This window comes from Catharus ustulatus, chromosome 2 (assembly GCF_009819885.2).
Source record: "Catharus ustulatus isolate bCatUst1 chromosome 2, bCatUst1.pri.v2, whole genome shotgun sequence".
NCBI classification, from domain to species: Eukaryota; Metazoa; Chordata; class Aves; order Passeriformes; family Turdidae; genus Catharus; species Catharus ustulatus.
The window spans coordinates 50813991-50832002 of record NC_046222.1 but is presented as its reverse complement, the minus strand read 5'-3'; the positions used below and the strand labels follow the sequence as shown (position 1 = coordinate 50832002).

Sequence of the window (18012 nt, the reverse complement as noted above, 5' to 3'; positions counted from 1 at the left end):
TGAAAACAGACATCAAAAAACTAGTCCTTGACCGTATTTCCAGGAGCACTATTAAAGCTATTTCAAAGACAACAGTGACTCTGGAGGAATTGTAAGGAAGCTAGACTTATTTCACCAAACACACAATATCACTGGCAATAGTGACTCATAGGAATGAAAGATCAAACTAATGACACTTCTAATTATTGAAATTTCATTCATGCATGGGAGCATCAAATAGGTGGTACACTAAGAAGTAAATTATAAAAAATAATGCTATCAAAGAGTAAGAGTTACAGACAAGTGGATCGGAGAAACTACCCAATTTCAAGACAAGAGACAAAAAGGACCAGTTAGCTGTGGGCATATTTTGAAGGCAAATATATAAGAATTGGTGAGATTCACCAATTGAAAACAATTTGCTAGTTAAAGACACTAACTCAGGTTAAAAATGTTTTCCTTATATTGTAGTTTGGATAAACATCAGTTTACTTGCAGAAATTATCTAAAGTTGGCATGGTTATATTGCTGGTAGATTATAAACATTAGGAGAAAATAATGCTTTCAAAAGTGAATTTCCTACATTAAACTGATAATTTCAGGGGAAAAAAAAAAATTTTTTTCAGCAGCTCTTACAGCCAATCCTTCTTCCCCACCTACATCAAAGCTGTATTTAGTTATTTATCTTGCCTGCAGTGATACCACTAGAGGCATTTTCTGTACCTCAACATGCCTATTTAAATGAACCCATTTAAAATAGTTGATTTAGAAAATCAAAAAACAAAAACAGTCATCTGATACACTCGCTCTCATAAGCATATCAGATCACAGCAAGCTTTTAAAATTCACTCTACTAATCAAGGCCGTCTGACTGCAGTGTAAAAATATGTATTAGCACAGGTTCTTAGCACCAAGGTTTTTGTTTCCCAGTGGTTTTTCATTTAAAAAAAAAACAAAAAAAACCCCTTGCCCTCAATCACCATCCCAGTGCTAAAACCCATTGCAGAACCACTTACCAAATCCCTGTGTAACACCCAGTTAGCATGCAGGTAGTGAATACCATCTAGGATCTGATATAACAGCGACTTCACCATTCCCCGAGGTAACTGAACTGGTTTCTTGTTTGCTTTAGAAGCCCTGTGAAACTTGATTATATGCTGCAAAGAGGAAAAAGGAAACAAAAATAAAAGAAGCACAATGTTTACACCAAAAGATTGCCATCAACTCCTTATACAGACTTCTTAGGGTTTTTTCAATCTTCCATGATTTGTTTTCCAAACTAGGAACATATGCCTTAAGTACTAAAAAAATTAATTTTGTCTAGGTAAAGTGATCACTACTCCAAAGCAATCTCTTAAAAATTAAAACAGTTTTTGCTGTGGTTTAACCCCAGCAGGCAGCCAAGCCCTGCAGAGCATGAGGAATACAAAACCAGTATGACCATCAAAGCACATTTCCTTGCAGATCACTGATCTCTCAGGTTTTAGAGGCATTTTTATTTGGAGAGTCTTTTTCTCAGAATAGGTTGATACCCTGTGCATTAAATTCACAGAACTACAAGTGTATTACCTCCTACATTTTACTTCTAAGTTTTCCTCTACAGTAATAATAACCATAACATTCAAGACAAAGCCAAGTAGAAATTTTTGAAACTGTATTAGGAATTTTACACATTTAAATCAGAAGCCCAGATTTATTCCTTCTTTATTTACTATACCCTTAGAGCACAGTACTCTCAAAACAGAAGCTGTTGACAGAGCAAGTCTACAAATCTGTCCATCTGAAAGTCAGCCACCAAGCCAGACATGAAAAAAGAACCTTTAGCAATTCCAAGTTTAGACGCAGGGAAGTCTGGCACCAAGGAGGAGCCCAAAAGGATGTGTTGTCTTAGCGCTTGAGTCCCAGGTGTCACTAAGTTCAACAGCAAGGCGTGCCATAGTCATGGTAACCATTTCCATGTTTGCCTCCTTCAAACACAGAGGCAATTTCTAGAACAAACTTCTTAACGTAGTCACACTTTTTTGCTGTAACAGCTCACACTTGTGTGATCATCAAAACAGTCCAGATCTTGTTTACCAAAAACTGGCACCAATTTTCTAGCATGTGCTCTTCTGCTGTTCATGACCCCTCATATTCCAGGTGCCAATTAGCTAACCCAACAATCTAACACCCTTTGGGAAATTTCCTTTCCTCTCCTGCTGCAGCCCAGTTCCATACATGCCCTCCTTTGCTTCAGGCAGCCAAGCCTGGCTTTCCTGTGAGGAACAGGCACATTTCTGCCCTAACAATGGCAAAAATGGAGATGCACAGAGCAAACAAGCATTGATGAGAAGACGACAGTCTCTGCACTGTCAGCCAAGCACAACATGCACAAGCATCTCTCAGTCTGAGTCACAAGTTTCATCTCCTCTCACCCCTCACTTCTCACTTCCACCAACTCCAAAACAAATGTTATTTTCATACAGTGGACAGAGATGTGACTCTCCAGAGACAGGAAAAAAAACAGATGGTTATCCTAGACTTCTTTTGCTCCTGTTCTACTACTCTCTGTATTATCTAGCCCTTTCCCAGACTTACTTAAAACGTGCTGTGCTAAATACACACAGGGCTGGAGCACTTGATCTATAGTTGGCTCTCTGGGGCACAAAGCCAGCCCAGCCACTGCAACCAAGTTTCTCACATCCAGATACAGTGAACGACCAGGAGCTGGTGCAGCTGGAGAAATCTGGAGTTCATGCAGGTATATGCATGGAAGCATAAAGGTCAAAACTGAGGGTCATTCCCAAGTTACTTACATACAAACCAGCGTTTCATTAACAGAATGACTTCTGTAGTGATTTAGGTTGAGTATGAAGCAATGCAGAAATATATCAATACAAACAAGGACAGGTCATAGTAATAACATCCTTAACAAATATGAAGCCTTGTAGCACACTTTGAAAACCAAAAACCCTCAAACGTTCCTAGAACTCTGTAGCTTAGCAGATCATAAACATGGGAGAGCAGTAAAAAAAAAGTGCCCTTATTTTTCCATCATATTAACATAAAACAAAACAAATTGACTGTACTCCATTTCCTCAAGATGTTGTTGTTTGTCAGCCTTAGGAATGTCTCAACATTGCAGCTTTTTTTGTCACTAATTTTACTCTGGTAACTAAACCTCAATACCAAGTATCAGAACATCCAAGACATTTAACTGTCAGAAAACATCTTTCATTTAGTTTAGCAGAAATAAAACTGACTCGCTCATTTTCAGGAAAATGCTACTGAATAATTCCAAACTATAAGGAACACCATTTTCAAAACAAATTACTTTTAATTTGGTTTGTGACATGGTAACATGTGACTTTGCTAAGCGACATGTTGACAAAAAAAACAACTCACTATTCATACTGTGCAATTCTCACATGTACACATTCATAAAAATTTCCACCTTGTTATAAAAGGTTTCTGTTGCACCCTTGGATAGGAATCTGAGCATCTTCTGAGGTCAGCATTTGTAGCATTAAGAACAATGCTCCAAATGTATGTCAGCACTAATTTGAAGCACACACACTGTTTCTTGGGGAAGTCAAAGTTGTGTGGTATTTTTCTTTTTTTACCATGCTATTTTATTTTTTAAAGTATTCCAAATAGACATTAAGCTTACAAATCTTGAGTTAACAGAAGAATATGGTATGTATCTTAAAACAAATTTACTTTGCCTCCAACAGGTTTTTATTTTAAAGCTGTATCTTGCAATTAGGAATAAATAGCTTTCCTTCCAAATACACAGAATTTCTGCAGACGAGTTGAGAAAAAATTTTCCCACTGAAATTTATGAATTAAATAAAAGTACCACTGCTCTCCCTTCATGTATTCACAGATGACAAGCAAGGCGACTAAAACTCTGAACTGTCCTATTCAGAAAGACGTTTGTCATTTTTCAAAGGTAATTCACCTGTGTAATCAATACATTTTCCTGCACTGTACTTTAGTTGAAATAGGGGTTTATATCTACATTTATTTAAGTAGGCTTCTAGCTACTGAGAACTGGTTTCTGCAGATTTCTTGCCGTTTTTTATCTTCTTAAAGAGACCACAGGTTAACTGTGTGTTGAGTTTACTTAACATTTTCCATTGCTTTTCCTTTGGTTCCAACAAACATGCAGTAAGCAGCTATACTGTGTTTAAAAATCATGTGTCTCCCCTGGCCCTGTCCCTTTGCTGCAACTAAAACTCTAAGCTTGGTACCTACAAACAAATTCACCTTACCCAGAGGTCATGCTCAGCGTAGTCAAAGAGAAGCCACACTTTCCTGTCAGCGTGAGAAAGGAACACTTTTTGCAGAGAAATGACATTTGGATGCTTGAGCTCCCGCAGCAACTGCAAAAGAAGAAGTCCACAACAGTTATATCCATACATCCAGAGCTGGGATACTTAGAACACAAACAAGAAAAGTTGAAATCTGCAAGCCATAGACAACCACTTTTTTTTTTAATGAAAGAACCAATCACTAATTTCAAACCAAAGCTGAAAGCAGGTCATAATCCCCTCAGGGCATTCACTTCCTACTCATTTTCTAAAAGCTCAACTCTATGTAAACCTCATTATTATCCAAGACCAAGATGACTCTGCAAACAGCCAGCTGCGGCATCTGTCCTTTTGCACAGGCTGTAATCTTCAACAGTCCCATTTGGAGTACCCCATTTTCTCCTCACTTCCAATTATCTGAAAATGCTGCATTTTCATTGCAGTCATTTGAGACTGAATGGGATGGCTGACATAGAGCCTGTCAATGCAGTCAGCTAAACCAATATGTGGTTTGTAAGGTGGACTCTGCTGATCTACAAGGTCACCACTCTCTACAGAAGAGGGTCCAGCTTCTTACCACAACACAGATTACATCAGTTAGTACACTCACAGAAGCCACTTATAACACAGCACTCAGTTCAAGAGAAAACTATTCTGGATGCACAAAGGCTGGTGAAAGATAACCTGGCACAGAGCTCTTGAGCTGAAACACATCAGGGTACTAACAGCAGAGACAGCCCTAGCAAAGGGACACACCTGGAACTTCTTTCTGCAGCAGTGAGCCATTAAACCAGCAGAGTGCTTCAGAAACTATAGTTTGAACCCCACCAAAAGGAAAACAGATGATACACAGCACAACAACTGAATGGAGACAGCATCAGTCTATTTGAGCTCTACTGATCATGTTACAATCACACTGTACTCATTCAATTACTAAGAAACAAAAACTTTATCTAAGCAAACTGTAGTTAAGTGTGACTACCCAAGACTAGTCAAAATCCTGCCAGTTTAGTGCCAACAGAAAATTAAACTACTCTTTAAATACAGAATTTACTTCAGAGACAATCTATTATCAATAAAATATAATTTTTCCACTACAAAACAGACAAAACAAAAAAATTAATTCCTTTCTATTTATACCTTTGTCATAAGTGTTAAAATTTTAGCTGCTACTGAGATAGTAAAAAAGAAGTATATATATATGTGTGTGCTTGCTTCCTTCTCTACTATTTAATTTGAGACAGACTTGCATTATGACTCACTGACCAGTCTTCAGTGTGGCATTTCTTGGAAAAAAAGGACCTATAGCCCACAGAAATTTTATGTCAAGTATAAGATCAAACAGGGAGATAGCGAAGAGGAGACAAAGCAACAGAAATCAATGCAGAAGGCTGTAGAGTTTCAGCATGGTAAAACTCTACATCAAATCGAGGCACTTTAAGGCAGAATCCACAAATACGGAATTCTTTAAGCGCCTGTTATTCCTAAAAAGAATAAGATCAGTATGGGAAAAACTAAGAAATGCTTATTTGCACTTTTTTATCAATTACAGGTGGGGACCACCTGTGGTAATTTAACCCCAGCCAGAAGCTAAATCCTACAGAGCCACTTGCTCACCTCTCTCAATCAGATATGAAAGGAAGAACAAAAGCACAAGAAAATTTGTGAGGTAAGACAGTTTAGTAAGTGAAAAAAAGAGGAATTAAACACCACACCCACAACAAAAACCAGAAGCAACGCAAAGGCAATCACGTACAATTTCCCACAAGACCAATGCCCAGCCAGTCTCCTAGCAAAGGCTACCGCTCCAAAGGGAGGAGGGGCAGGAATGGGAAACAGAGAAAGCCTGAACGATCTAAGCAATAGACAAAGCACTGTTGGCTTATCAACACTGCTTTAGTCACAAATCCAACACTCTCCACCGTACAGGCTGGTGTGGAGTAGACTACATTAATTTCACGACCATAAGGCGCACCGGACTATAAGGTGCACCCCCTGGGAGTCAGCAAAATTCGCAACTTTGTAGATCAGATAAGCTGCACCGGACTATAGGGCGCACTTTTTTTTTTTGCAGTGAGGCTCCGCCCCCAGCTCCCCCCGCCTGTTGCTGGACGAGGCCCCGCCTCAACCCGGTAGCCATGGGACCCTGGGCCCGCCTGTACCGGGCAGGGGCAGTGCCGCGGGCCCCCAGGCCTGCCTGTATCCGGCGGGGCCGGGGCATGGCCGCCACCCCTCCATGCCGCCTCACCGGGGCCAGGTTGTGGCCGCCGCCCCTGTGTCTCCTCCACAGGGCCAGGGCGTGCCTGTAGAGGGGCCGCGCCGCCTCCACGGGGCCAGGGCGTGCCTCTGGAGGGGTAGCTCCGCCACCAAGGGGCCAGAGCGTGCCTCTGGAGGGGCGGCTCTGCCTCCACGGGGCCAGGGCGTGCCCGCCGCCACTCTGCCCTGCCTCCACCTGGTAGCCATGGCCCTGTCGGCTCCCCCCGTGGCTCGCAGCTCTCACTTCCGGGTAGGCAAATTTTTTGAACTTTGTCCATCAGATAAGGCGCACCGGATTATAAGGCGCACTTCTGGGTTCCGGGGAAAATTTTAGCCAAAAGGGTGCGCATTATAGTAGTGAAATTACTGTAACTGCATGCCAGAACAGGCACAGCACAGCATCAAACACCAGCCCCTCAATGGTGAATAATGTTGCAGGCTTTAAGAACACAATGTGCCAGTCCTTAGAACAAAGTATTTTTTCTTTAATCAGCATAAATTCACATATTAAATTTATGCTAAAAATTTTAATTAACTGTCCAGAAGATCACACGACAGTTCAGCAACTCAATGTCCAAACCAAAATATTACGTCTCTTGTGATCTGATATGGACACATCTGTAGCAGATACAACAAACTACTCCTTGATGAAAGATGCAGATATTGGTCAGAGCTCTAAGAGAAAAAAAGTAATGTTCCCTTTTGTCCTTTCTGATCCCCTTTTAAGTCTCTCCTTCTCCTTATTCCTGAGGTAGCAGTTATCATGTACCTAAAAAAATCTAACCTATTCACATGAAATGTGATTCAGCTTGGAGAACACAGAGAAAAACCTATCACCAAAGCTGGACCCAAATATGAGAAACTTTTAAGTAATGCAGCAGAAGGATCTGTATAGTGAGGCAACAGAGAATTCTCCCTTATTTGCTCTAAGGTAGCCTTTGCAGACTTTGAGATTGACAGCTTTTTTCCTCCCCACTCCACCTTGATCATTCCTATTCCTGCCTTTTATTTTTCCTCTAAACATCCCAGCAATCCTCTCAAATACCCAAAACCCCCTCTATCTTCCTAAAAGTTCCATAGCATCCTGCTTTCCTTCTTATCAGTCCCAGCTGACACTCTTCAAGACAATACCTGAGAAGTTCCTTTTGCACCCCATCACCATTGTGTTACAGGAGTTTTGGCCTTTGTTGCCATCACTGACAGCACCTGTTATTGTTTTATGCATCTGTGTACTCAGTTTATCATTCTTCTGGTTTCTGCCTTTGCCTTTTGTGCTGAATAGGTGTTAAATCCACATTCTTTCAGTTTGCTTAAAAAACCTGATGGGTTCAGTCAAAGCCAGACAGCCACAAGCAACCCAGAAAATAGGATGGCTAATAGACATCAGCAAAACCATCAGAATAAGGAAATGATTGCTGCAGTGGGACAGATGATTCCTGAACCACTATCTTGGAAAGGCTGAAACGCTCACACTGACAAATGCAAACGCTGTCTGAAGTATCTGAAAGAGCTTGTGCAGATGATAACCCATCACATGGGCTGTAAAGAGCATTTTCAGCAACCTCAGTCTCCATGAATCAGGCCTCTCCAGCCCATCAACCACATGCCTTTCCTACCGGATGACTTGACTTGTGTCCAGCAGCTGACAGAACTCAAACAAAGACAGTTCAGACAAAGTAGACTGCAAGAAACATGCTTTGACAATCAGCATGATATCTGCCAACGATAAAGGCTATTTTTTGGCCTAATGACTTTGTTATCTAGCTGCTTCTGTCTCTCCTAGCTCAGTTCTGTAGAACACAAAGAGAAAGCAGACAAAAATTATGTGTTTGGCTCCCAGTAAATTGCCTTCCATTTCATTTGCCTATCACATGATGACTTCAACCTATTTTCCCCACCACAAAGGTTTCTCTTATACTAGTTAGTCTGGGTACCCCCGTATAAAGAAGGGAGACCCAACAGACCTTTAACAAAATAGAAATCAGCAAATGACAAAGATGCCAATACATCTGTTTTAGAAGTCCATGTGCATCCCTAGCTGATCTTGCCCTTGTTTCATATTGTTCAAGATCCAGCAAGGAAAACATCATTCCCATGCGCAGGTCCTGGGCTCACACTAAGGTCCCTCCATCTCCCTCTTGAAATGAGGAAATAGTAATTCCACACAGCCATGGGGCACCTGAGGGACAGTAAATCAAAGTGTCCCGATGATGCATAAAATTGTTAAATTGCTTCAGGAAGAAGGAGACAGTGAAGTAAAACAGGATGTTATTAAATAATCAACAGAAGTAGTAAGGGAACCAGGAAAACTGCAGCATGACTAAGGCCAATCTTTTCTTGCACTAACAACAATTATCTGTCACATAAAATATGAGCTGAAGTCAGCACAATTTTTTATGAACATGACCTACTTCCTCTGGTGATATTCCCACATTTTCCGTACAGCTCTCCACAACTACAGCACTCTTCATCTAAGTGAGGATTTCTAGCTCTGCTGCAAATGCCATTTCACCCCTGCCCTTAACGCTTGCTAACCTTTGCTGTCCACAGGGAATGTTACCCTGCAAAATCTAGTCTTGCAATACTACCATGCTTACTTCAGTAATTCAATTTGCACAGGAGGAGGGGAAGCTACGACCAACTATCAGGAAAAATTATTTCACCAAAATGCTCATCAAGATCTGGAGCAGGATGCCCAGGAAAGTGGTTGTGTTGCCATCCCTGGAGGTATTTAAAAGACATGCAGATGTGTTGTTACATGCAGATGTGTTGAGGGACAATGGTTTAGTGCTGGACTTGGCAGTGCTGGGTTAATGGCTGGACATGACAACAGAGGTCTTTCCAACCCTAAGTAATTCCAAAATCCTATAAAAGAGCACAATTTTTCCAGAAGGAGTTTCTCCTATGTCAGGACATAATCTATTTTTAAAAAAGCAGCTTCTTGCTCTGACTGCCTTCCTTTGAGTGCTATGCAGCCCTTCTCCCAAGCCCTAGACAGTCAGAAAACTGGCTACACAAAGCCATTGGCAGTATCAACCAAACGTGTGGCTAGTTTGATGGTATAAATTCCAACTCTAATAATGATCTTATGCTTCAAAAAGGCTCACATCAGTTTCACCAAGGGATCAAAAAGCAAACATCATACATTAACAGTTATGCCACAGCCTTGCAATGGAAAAATGGGCAAGCAGGGCCTTGGAACACAAAGCAGACTGCAGTCGATGCAGAAAGGCAACTTTCAGACTGGAAGGACAATGACAAATTTTATTCATCCTGTAACAAGAAAGGTGCCAGTGGAATTACTGCTCCCACAGATGAGGATAGGCAGCAATAAGACATTACCTGAAACACTGTGCATAATCCTGGCCCATTCAGGGAAGATTAATTCCAACTGCAACAGGGAAAAGAACGCCCAAGCCTACGTCCAGAGAAAGGGAGAGCATACTGCTCAAAGAGAAACCAGCAAGCCAAGCAAAAATGCTTATAGCCTGCCAAAACAAAGCAGAGAAGAAACAGTCTCTATTTCTCTCTTTGAAATGAGAGCAGAAGAGCTATTTTAACTAACTGACAATATTATGATAAGTACAAATGGGTACGAATTACCCATGATTAATTTTGGCTTAAAGGCTGAATAATGTTCATAGACTCATTACTAGAATGAGACTCAGAAACTGCCTTCAGAGATCTCTTTTCCTTACAAGTTTATCTTGTAGCTTGCTCATTTTTTTTAAGTATCCTTTGCTTGTCTGCAAGAACAGGAGTAGAATATGATGGCTCCAGAGATGTCACCCAATTCTAAACCACAAACATTTGTTAAAAGGTTTCCAAATACCATTCTTAGTTTCCTATGAAATAGTGGGGCTTGACTCAAGTACAATAATTTCACAATTACAAGCAGCACTGATTATAAGCCGCATTTCCGGGGTGTCAGCAACGTTTCGTTTTTCCTCCATAAATAAGCCGCACCGGATTGTAAGCCGCACTTTCGTTCACAGCGAGGATCCGTGTGCAACTTTCACAAAGTTGCCAATTAGTAACAGAATTGCAGGATCGCAGGGTTTACTGGCAGGTGCCAGCCCTGGAAACATTATTTCCAAGTGAAAAAAGATACAGACAATAGCTGTGGCAGCGTACCCTGCAAGTTTTATTTACGAGTGGAAAAAGATACGAACAATAGTGTGGTCATTTTACAAGCATTTCCAACGGATCCACGTTGCCTTTAAACAGCCACTCAGCCTTGCAGCTGCTCAGCCGCTTGGGCAGGCGGAGAGCAGGGCAGCCGGTTGGGTGGGCGGAAAGCAGGGCAGCCGCTCAGCCGCTTGGGTGGGCAGAGAGCAGGGCAGCCACTCAGCTGCTTGGGTGGGTGGAGAGCAGGGCAGCCGCTCAGCCGCTTGGGTGGGCGGAGAGCAGGGCAGCCGCTCAGCCGCACAAGACTGAAAACACTGAAAAAATACAGAGAAATATCACGGGCTCAGATCGGCAGCGCCGCCCTGTTGCCAGGGCCGCGTGGGCTCCAGCTTGGCTCGGGGCTGCTGCAGGCTGTCACTTCCGGGTTTGAAAACTTCTGAAAATCATTCATACATAAGCCGCTCCGGAATTCAAGCCGCACTTCTGGGTACGGACCAAAACTTTAGTCAAAATGGTGCGGCTTATAATCGTGAAATTACTTTGTTTTATAAACTAACTCCCGAATTTTATCATACAACTGCTCAAATCCCAGGCCAGCTTAGCTGCTATGCATCAGATTCAAGCAAGATCTGTTTGCTTCAGTGTAAATACAATTTTAGTTTTGTATTCTCATGAGTCAGACATTCCACAGTACTAAAAAAGAACAGAATACCTGCTGAAAGTACATGCTGTTTTCCTTTCAGAAGTGTTCAAATAAAAGCTTACAAAGGCATTGTAACAAAGCTATAATGCTGCTCACTCTAAGAATTTACGAAGCTGACAACACATTTTTTAAGCTCTAGTTCTTCAGACAAATCAACAATTTCACAAAGTTATATATTTTATTCTTTTGATTTTTTCCTAAAATCCTAAATGTGCAAAAAAGAAGCCTGACAACACAAAATGTCAAGAGGAAAAAAACCCTGTATTTCTTTTTATCTTCCACAGTTTCTAAAACAAGTGAGTCTTATGTGATGTCACATGCAAGTCAATATTTTATTAGCACCTTCTAATTCCAAACACATTTGAAGTATTAAAAGAGGTGTTACTAAATGTTCTCTCAAAGTAAGGAGGTGGATGAGGAATCCAGATGAGACAGACACTGGATGTCAAGCTTGAACAAATTCTGCTGTTCACAGAAAACATTATGATTCCTAAGAATTCTAATTACAACATTTAGTCAGCATCTTTGTCTCAGTGTCACAGAACTAAAAACAGCGCTACACTCCCTTAATGTCTTCAGATCAGTAATGTAGCAAGTCACAACTGATATTTTACATACTGTGTTAGTATTAAACTAAAGCATTTGAGAATCATTAAACATGCCAAAAAGAGGCAAATCTGCCTTCCTCAGTACTTTGTCACCTATCACTACAGAGAAAGATTGCCAAGAAAACCTCTGACACAAGGAAGACATGCACTCCTCTAAGTGATTTCTGTGTATGGTCTTTCTTGTGGGAAACTGCTTTCACTTAGCATGGAATGGACATGATGGCCCCCGTAACCTGAGGAACCTACACACAACTGTTGTTCATTGCCATTCAGCTGATTCAGGATGTCTTCAGGCAAACTCACTTGGGAGAGTTATTTGCTGCTTACCAGGCGAAGGTGTTGAAGAGGGTATAAATCCTGGTGTCACCCAGTTTTGGTTTTTGCCTCATGGGGTCCCTTCTGGCTGCTTCAGAGATCAGTCATCCTCAGACTGGCTATGGAAGAGCCCTTACACCCTTCCTCCATCCCTTCCACTGGCAGAGGGAAGAGCGACCTGATAACCACATGGTGACACACTGTTGTCACATAGGGGATGGAAGGCCGCCCAACTACTCTCTAGAGGAACCTCCTCCACCAAGGTCAACACAGGCAAGACCACTCACCAACAGCAGGTCCCTTCTAACTTGCCATGGAGGCTTGGCCTGCTGCTGTGCCTCTATCTCTTCCTCCAGCCCAGATGAAAGCCATCGGGACAGTGCAGATACAGAGATGAGCAGGCCTGCTGCAGAGGCTCTCCCTTTCGCAGGAGTTCTGTTAAGTAACAGCACATTCAAAGGATGGTTCAACTCTGCATGCTCTCTCCACAAACTAACAAAACTGCTCTTTTGCCCTTTGGTGAAGATGAATATCCTATAGTCACACTATCACTAGATCCAACACAGAGGACATAATCTTTTGTGATAACAGCCTGCACTTGTTACAACAGGAAACAAAATCCTAGGAATGCCTCCAAGGCAGACCTCAAGAGTGAAAACAACCAGAGAAGCCAGCTGCTTATTGTTCTGTAGTCTTCTGTTCCAACCAACCCTGGCAACCCCAAGGCTGTTTGAACTCACAAATTGGATGTGCTGTTTGAAGGACACAACACAGACAGGAGACAGCCAGAGCACAGCACTGTCCCCCCCAGACCTGCACTGTCACATTCACCATCATTTCCCTCACTGAAACCATCTGCTATGACACCCAGCACTTCCTTTTCAGAGCTAAGACAAAAATTAATGCTAACGGACATTTCTGTTGACCTAACCAGGCATCAATAAACAAATCACATGAAAAACTGGTAAAAAGAAACAAAAAAACCCCTCATAGCTCCCTCAACTAAACAAAACAAAAATCCCAAACAAAACTTCAACCTAGGCAACTCCTCACTAGTCAAAGGAAGCATATGCAAGCAAAGTACTTGCAGACCTGCTAAAACTGAATGAAAAATGTTAGTCGACAAAACATGTCAGCAAATCACTTGGCTGCTTCAAAACCTAGGACTTCTGTAGAGGAAACTAAGAAATAAGCCAAAATCTTGAAGTTGTATTTAAAGCCTGGTTAACTACTTCAGCTTTCTACAGTCTTGAAGAATTCTGCTGCTTTGTGAACTGTGAAATAGCATTTGCTGCACTATTCCAGGTGGATAGATTGTAATGACTTTCTTCCACATGATTAAATCAGAAGATGGGGAATCAATCATTTGGGCTTGTACATTCTGCATATTTTTATACAAATCTTCTCACCATTCTATCCCTCTGCTCTCCCATCTACCACAAATTCAACTCTTGGCATGCTGAACATGCAGTTTTTAGTGCCTGCTTAAATCCTCAGAAGCGAAATTGCAGATCACAAAACAGATAACCAGCATAGCAGGCAGTGAACAGATCTGCTGAGAACAAGATATGAGCAGCCAGACATTCAATTAAGGTTCTGAAAGAAGCAGGATTCATGAATGTTTACCATGGCGGATGAATGGGGCAAAGATAAGGAAAAATACAATTCTTCAATTAGCCTGATACGAAACATATTGATTAAATCAGCACAGTAACTGCTAACTCCACCAAGCAAACAAATGGTTGAAGAAAGTCAAAGTTCAAATGTTAAAGAAAAAAATCCCAAGCAACTTATTTCAAGTGATGTATAGATTGAGTTTATCCAATAGTCTCTAACCTAGCTCAAACCCTTCCCTGTAACTGATGAAATTCAATAGTTATTTTATTTTTCTTACACCGTTCTCCAATTCAGGAGTCTGCATCAAACAGATGTCTCACAAGAGTAGGTTATGGGGATTTTTAAATATAAAAGTTACTTAATACTCCAAAACTGAAGTTATTCATCATAAGACAAAAGCCATGGCAGAGCTGTAAAAACAAGAGTTTCACTGCGATTTATATCAAGCTACATTCTTCCCAGATTATCACAGAGAAGAATATACAAGCCTCAGCCGTCCAGAGAAACTGAAATGGATATGGCTCATATGCAAACTAAATCATCCTAGTTCCTCTTAACACCACCACACTCTTCAAATGCATTAATTTGGGTAGTCCAGAACACACTGTAACAAAGTCTGACATGCAGCCTTGACTTTTAAAGCACAACAACAAATGATTTTATTAGTTATATTACAGACAACAGGGTACAACACTGCTGATTAACTCAGCAGCATTCTCACAAATGTTACACATACTCACATAATCAATACAAACAGTATGATTATTATCATCAATTTGATTTATTTCCATAGGAGGTTAATTTTGCTCCTTTTGCAATATTAATTTATAGAAAGGTGGAAAAAATCTATTTAACAGAATTACAATAAACAACACTATTCCAGGGGAAAAAAATATCTTCCTATTCACTTTAAACAGCAACATCAAAAGAATGGCAAGAAACCAATTCAAACCCAGAAGTCCATGGTGAATTATTAATTCAGCTGCAGGAAAATTCAACCACAGTACCAGAAGTCCCAAGCCTAGAAGTATAACCAGAAGCAAAGTCAATTAAAGCTCCAGAAATATTGCTTCAGGTTTCTCTTTCTATCCCTATGCCTGCTTTTGGGCTCCACACCCCTCTTGGCTCTTGATACCTGCTTTCTTAGCATCTTTGCTATTTGCACTGTGCTCCCTCCTTCCCTCACCAACTCTGTCCTACTTGGGCCCCGAGTTGCACTGTTGTTCTCTTCCAACGGGATATGCGCAGCTGCTCAGAGCACAGAGAAAGCACCTCTGCTGCTTGCTCCTTTTCCATCAATACTGGGGACCTTGCTGCCCAAAAAAAATGAGGCCAAATCCTCCCTTCCAGTCAGCCAAGTTAATGATTCTCATAATGCACAGAAATTGAGTTAGGGTCATACACAGAGCAGAGACACCTCCCTAAGATCAGCCAGGCTTCTCCTGCCAAGTTCAAGCAGAACAAACTCTTCAAATCTTCTTAGTAAATCACTGAAGAAAGACAACAACTTAACCCAAATCCCTCTGAAATGATAGCTCACATTTCCTAAATGCATTCAGCCTGAGTCACAGTATTTGGAAAACTTGTGCCCAAGGGGTTGAAAGTCACAAAATTTAAAACCCTGTTTTCTGCTCCTTTAGTTCAGAGTGGATGTCTACAATAGTAGAGGGCTCAGCTTTCACCATTGGACAAAAAGAACATTTCCTAAAAATATTCTTTGTGCTTCTTTTTCATCTCAGTTCAAGGATTGGTTTTGATATCACTATGCCAAATGGAATTTGACTAAGTGGGAAAGCCTAGTACTCACTTCAGTCAATGAAAATTAAATTTGGGGTGAAGTTTTACACTCTTGAGGAATATGGATTGAAAATAAACTATTCCCTTCCCACACACACCCTTAGGTTATGTGCATTTCCTTTTAGCAAGCAATTTAGTTTGAAATATTTAAAGAACAACGAACCAAGCAGCAGTAAAACATAAGAACATACAATAGGTACACTTCATAATACCATTTTTTCCACTGTTTCTTCACAACCTTCTCACAAACTGTAACTAGACTACATTATTCATCAGTTTCTAACAACATGAAATACACAAATATAAACGTGAAAAATTAAAAAAAAATGTTCAAACAGCATTCATGGCTGTATTACAGCCTCCAAGGCTGTCTCCAACAGTCTCAGTTTAGTTTGTAATCTTCACTTAAATATAAGTTTTAATGTTTTAATCATTGTAAGCCAATAAGAACTAATTTCTTTAGAAAAAAACTGAAGAACAATATTAAAAGTCAGATCAAATGTGTAATTTAAGTCACTAAAGCCAAGAGGCACGCAGTGAATTTCAACGCAAAACCACTGTTTTAGACAGCAAATGTAACAGGTACGTAAAATCTTACATGATGTTTGTACTTACTTTATACCCCTATGATAAAAATATAGTACCCATAGTAGAATAACATGATTGAGCAGACAAAATCCTCCAGTATGCATGCAAATTAATACTTTTAGTAAGTGTGTTTGCTAGTAAAAAGAACTGTTACTTACTGCTATTTCTCTGCACGCAGACATGGAAATTCCAGTACCTTCTATCTGTTTTAAAGCGTAATCTTTATCATCTTTCCTGTGAAGAGAAAAAGAAGTTTGGGGTTTTTTTTAAATTGCACCATGAATTCCAAGTGAGCTCTCCAGTACCATTCAGAGATCAGTTTCTAATTAATACAAATTATGCATCTTATTTTCTTTCCATTCTTTACTAGATAAATGTCTGGATACCCACCTAAAACATAAGCTAACTACAACACCTTGATAAAGTTAAAATCTAAGTCTGCTCTCATTAGATTGAGGTTATTTTAAAAACTTGCTTTTCTAAATTCAATTATTAACACTTGCTCAATTTCTTTCTTCTTTTATTAAAAAGAAAACAAAGCAAACAATTAGCACATACTAGAAATAAATCTAGTTAGAGCTTTATCTCACATAAATGTATTACTCTAGGACACAGTAAGTCTCACCCATATTTTAATGAATTCTTGAGCAGCCCAGAACTAATGCCACATTAACACATCTTTTCTTGCCCCCAGGTACCAAACTGCACTTTAAAATTTGTTCTTACCAAGGTAACCAAAGTATCAAGATTAATTAAAAAAACTCCACCAAATGTTAGAGCAACCTGAAGAATCCAGAAATGGATTCCAGTGGAAGATGCCCCTGTCCCTAACAGGGGAGCTGGAACTGGATGATCCTGAAGGCGCCTTTCAATCCAAACCATTTTATGAGTCTATGAAGCTTGCTGAGCTCCAAACATACATAATACTTACAAACAATACTGTGACCTCCCTTTACTTCAATCAGTATGTAGAGTCCCTTATTTAAAATGCAAGCCTATTAGTAACTCCAGCTACCAGAAGCAAAATCAGGCAGAGATACACTGCAGCAAAAGAAGATACTGAACTCTTGCTCATTCTCAGGCTCAAAGACTCCAAACTTTTAAGAGATTGAGTGCCTGTCCTTCCCACTTGTGGGCAGGCATCCACAGTACTCCTGGGGAGGGCATGACACTTAACAGTATTGCCTTCAATATTTGGGGCACTTGTGTAGCCTCAAACCTCTAGGTTACATAAGATGCCTTATTAATTTTTAATTAATCCAGCTTTCACAGCTGTGAAGAGCCACTCTAAAAAAAAATGAAATTCAACCATCCTTAAGGCAAATAAAACAAAGTTGTAGGTAAGGATTGGGAACAAAAGCACTTGTTTCTTCCAGCTCTCACCATTTGTAAAACTTCGAATCGCTTTATTCCTACCCAAAACACACACTTTTCCCTACTTATCACCACCTATGGAAGAGGAAAAAAAGTGGGAAATTAATGGACAAAAACTGAACACAGATAATGAGGAGAAAGAACAACAGGAAGTGGAAAAGAGAGGATTTCAGTAAGGGGACAATTATGTGGATGCAGGCAAGATAAAGGACAAGAAAACATACAGCACTTTTTGACACAAAAAAGGAAAAAAACAATAGAGAAGGCAATGATGGAAGAATGATTAAGAAGTTTCCGTGTAATAAAACCCTAAAACTCGCCAGCCTGGAAGAGGCAATGCTGAGCACAAACTTTT

General features: G+C 40.5%; 1 protein-coding gene across 3 annotated transcripts in view; it reads right to left on the bottom strand.

The window, feature by feature from the left end:
• Positions 1-18012, bottom strand: part of LOC116992508 (cyclin-dependent kinase 8) — a 76963-nt gene that overhangs the window by 35814 nt on the left and 23137 nt on the right. For 2 of the 3 annotated variants that reach the window (XM_033052207.2, XM_033052208.2), the window contains exons 2-4: positions 16442-16517; positions 4233-4343; positions 996-1136 (exon numbers count right to left, since the gene is read on the bottom strand). In XM_033052207.2, coding sequence (XP_032908098.1) covers positions 996-1136; positions 4233-4343; positions 16442-16517 — 328 coding nt within the window. Of the gene's footprint in view, positions 1-995; positions 1137-4232; positions 4344-16441; positions 16518-18012 lie in introns of those variants that run through there. The other variant, XM_033052209.2, reaches the window with a different exon arrangement.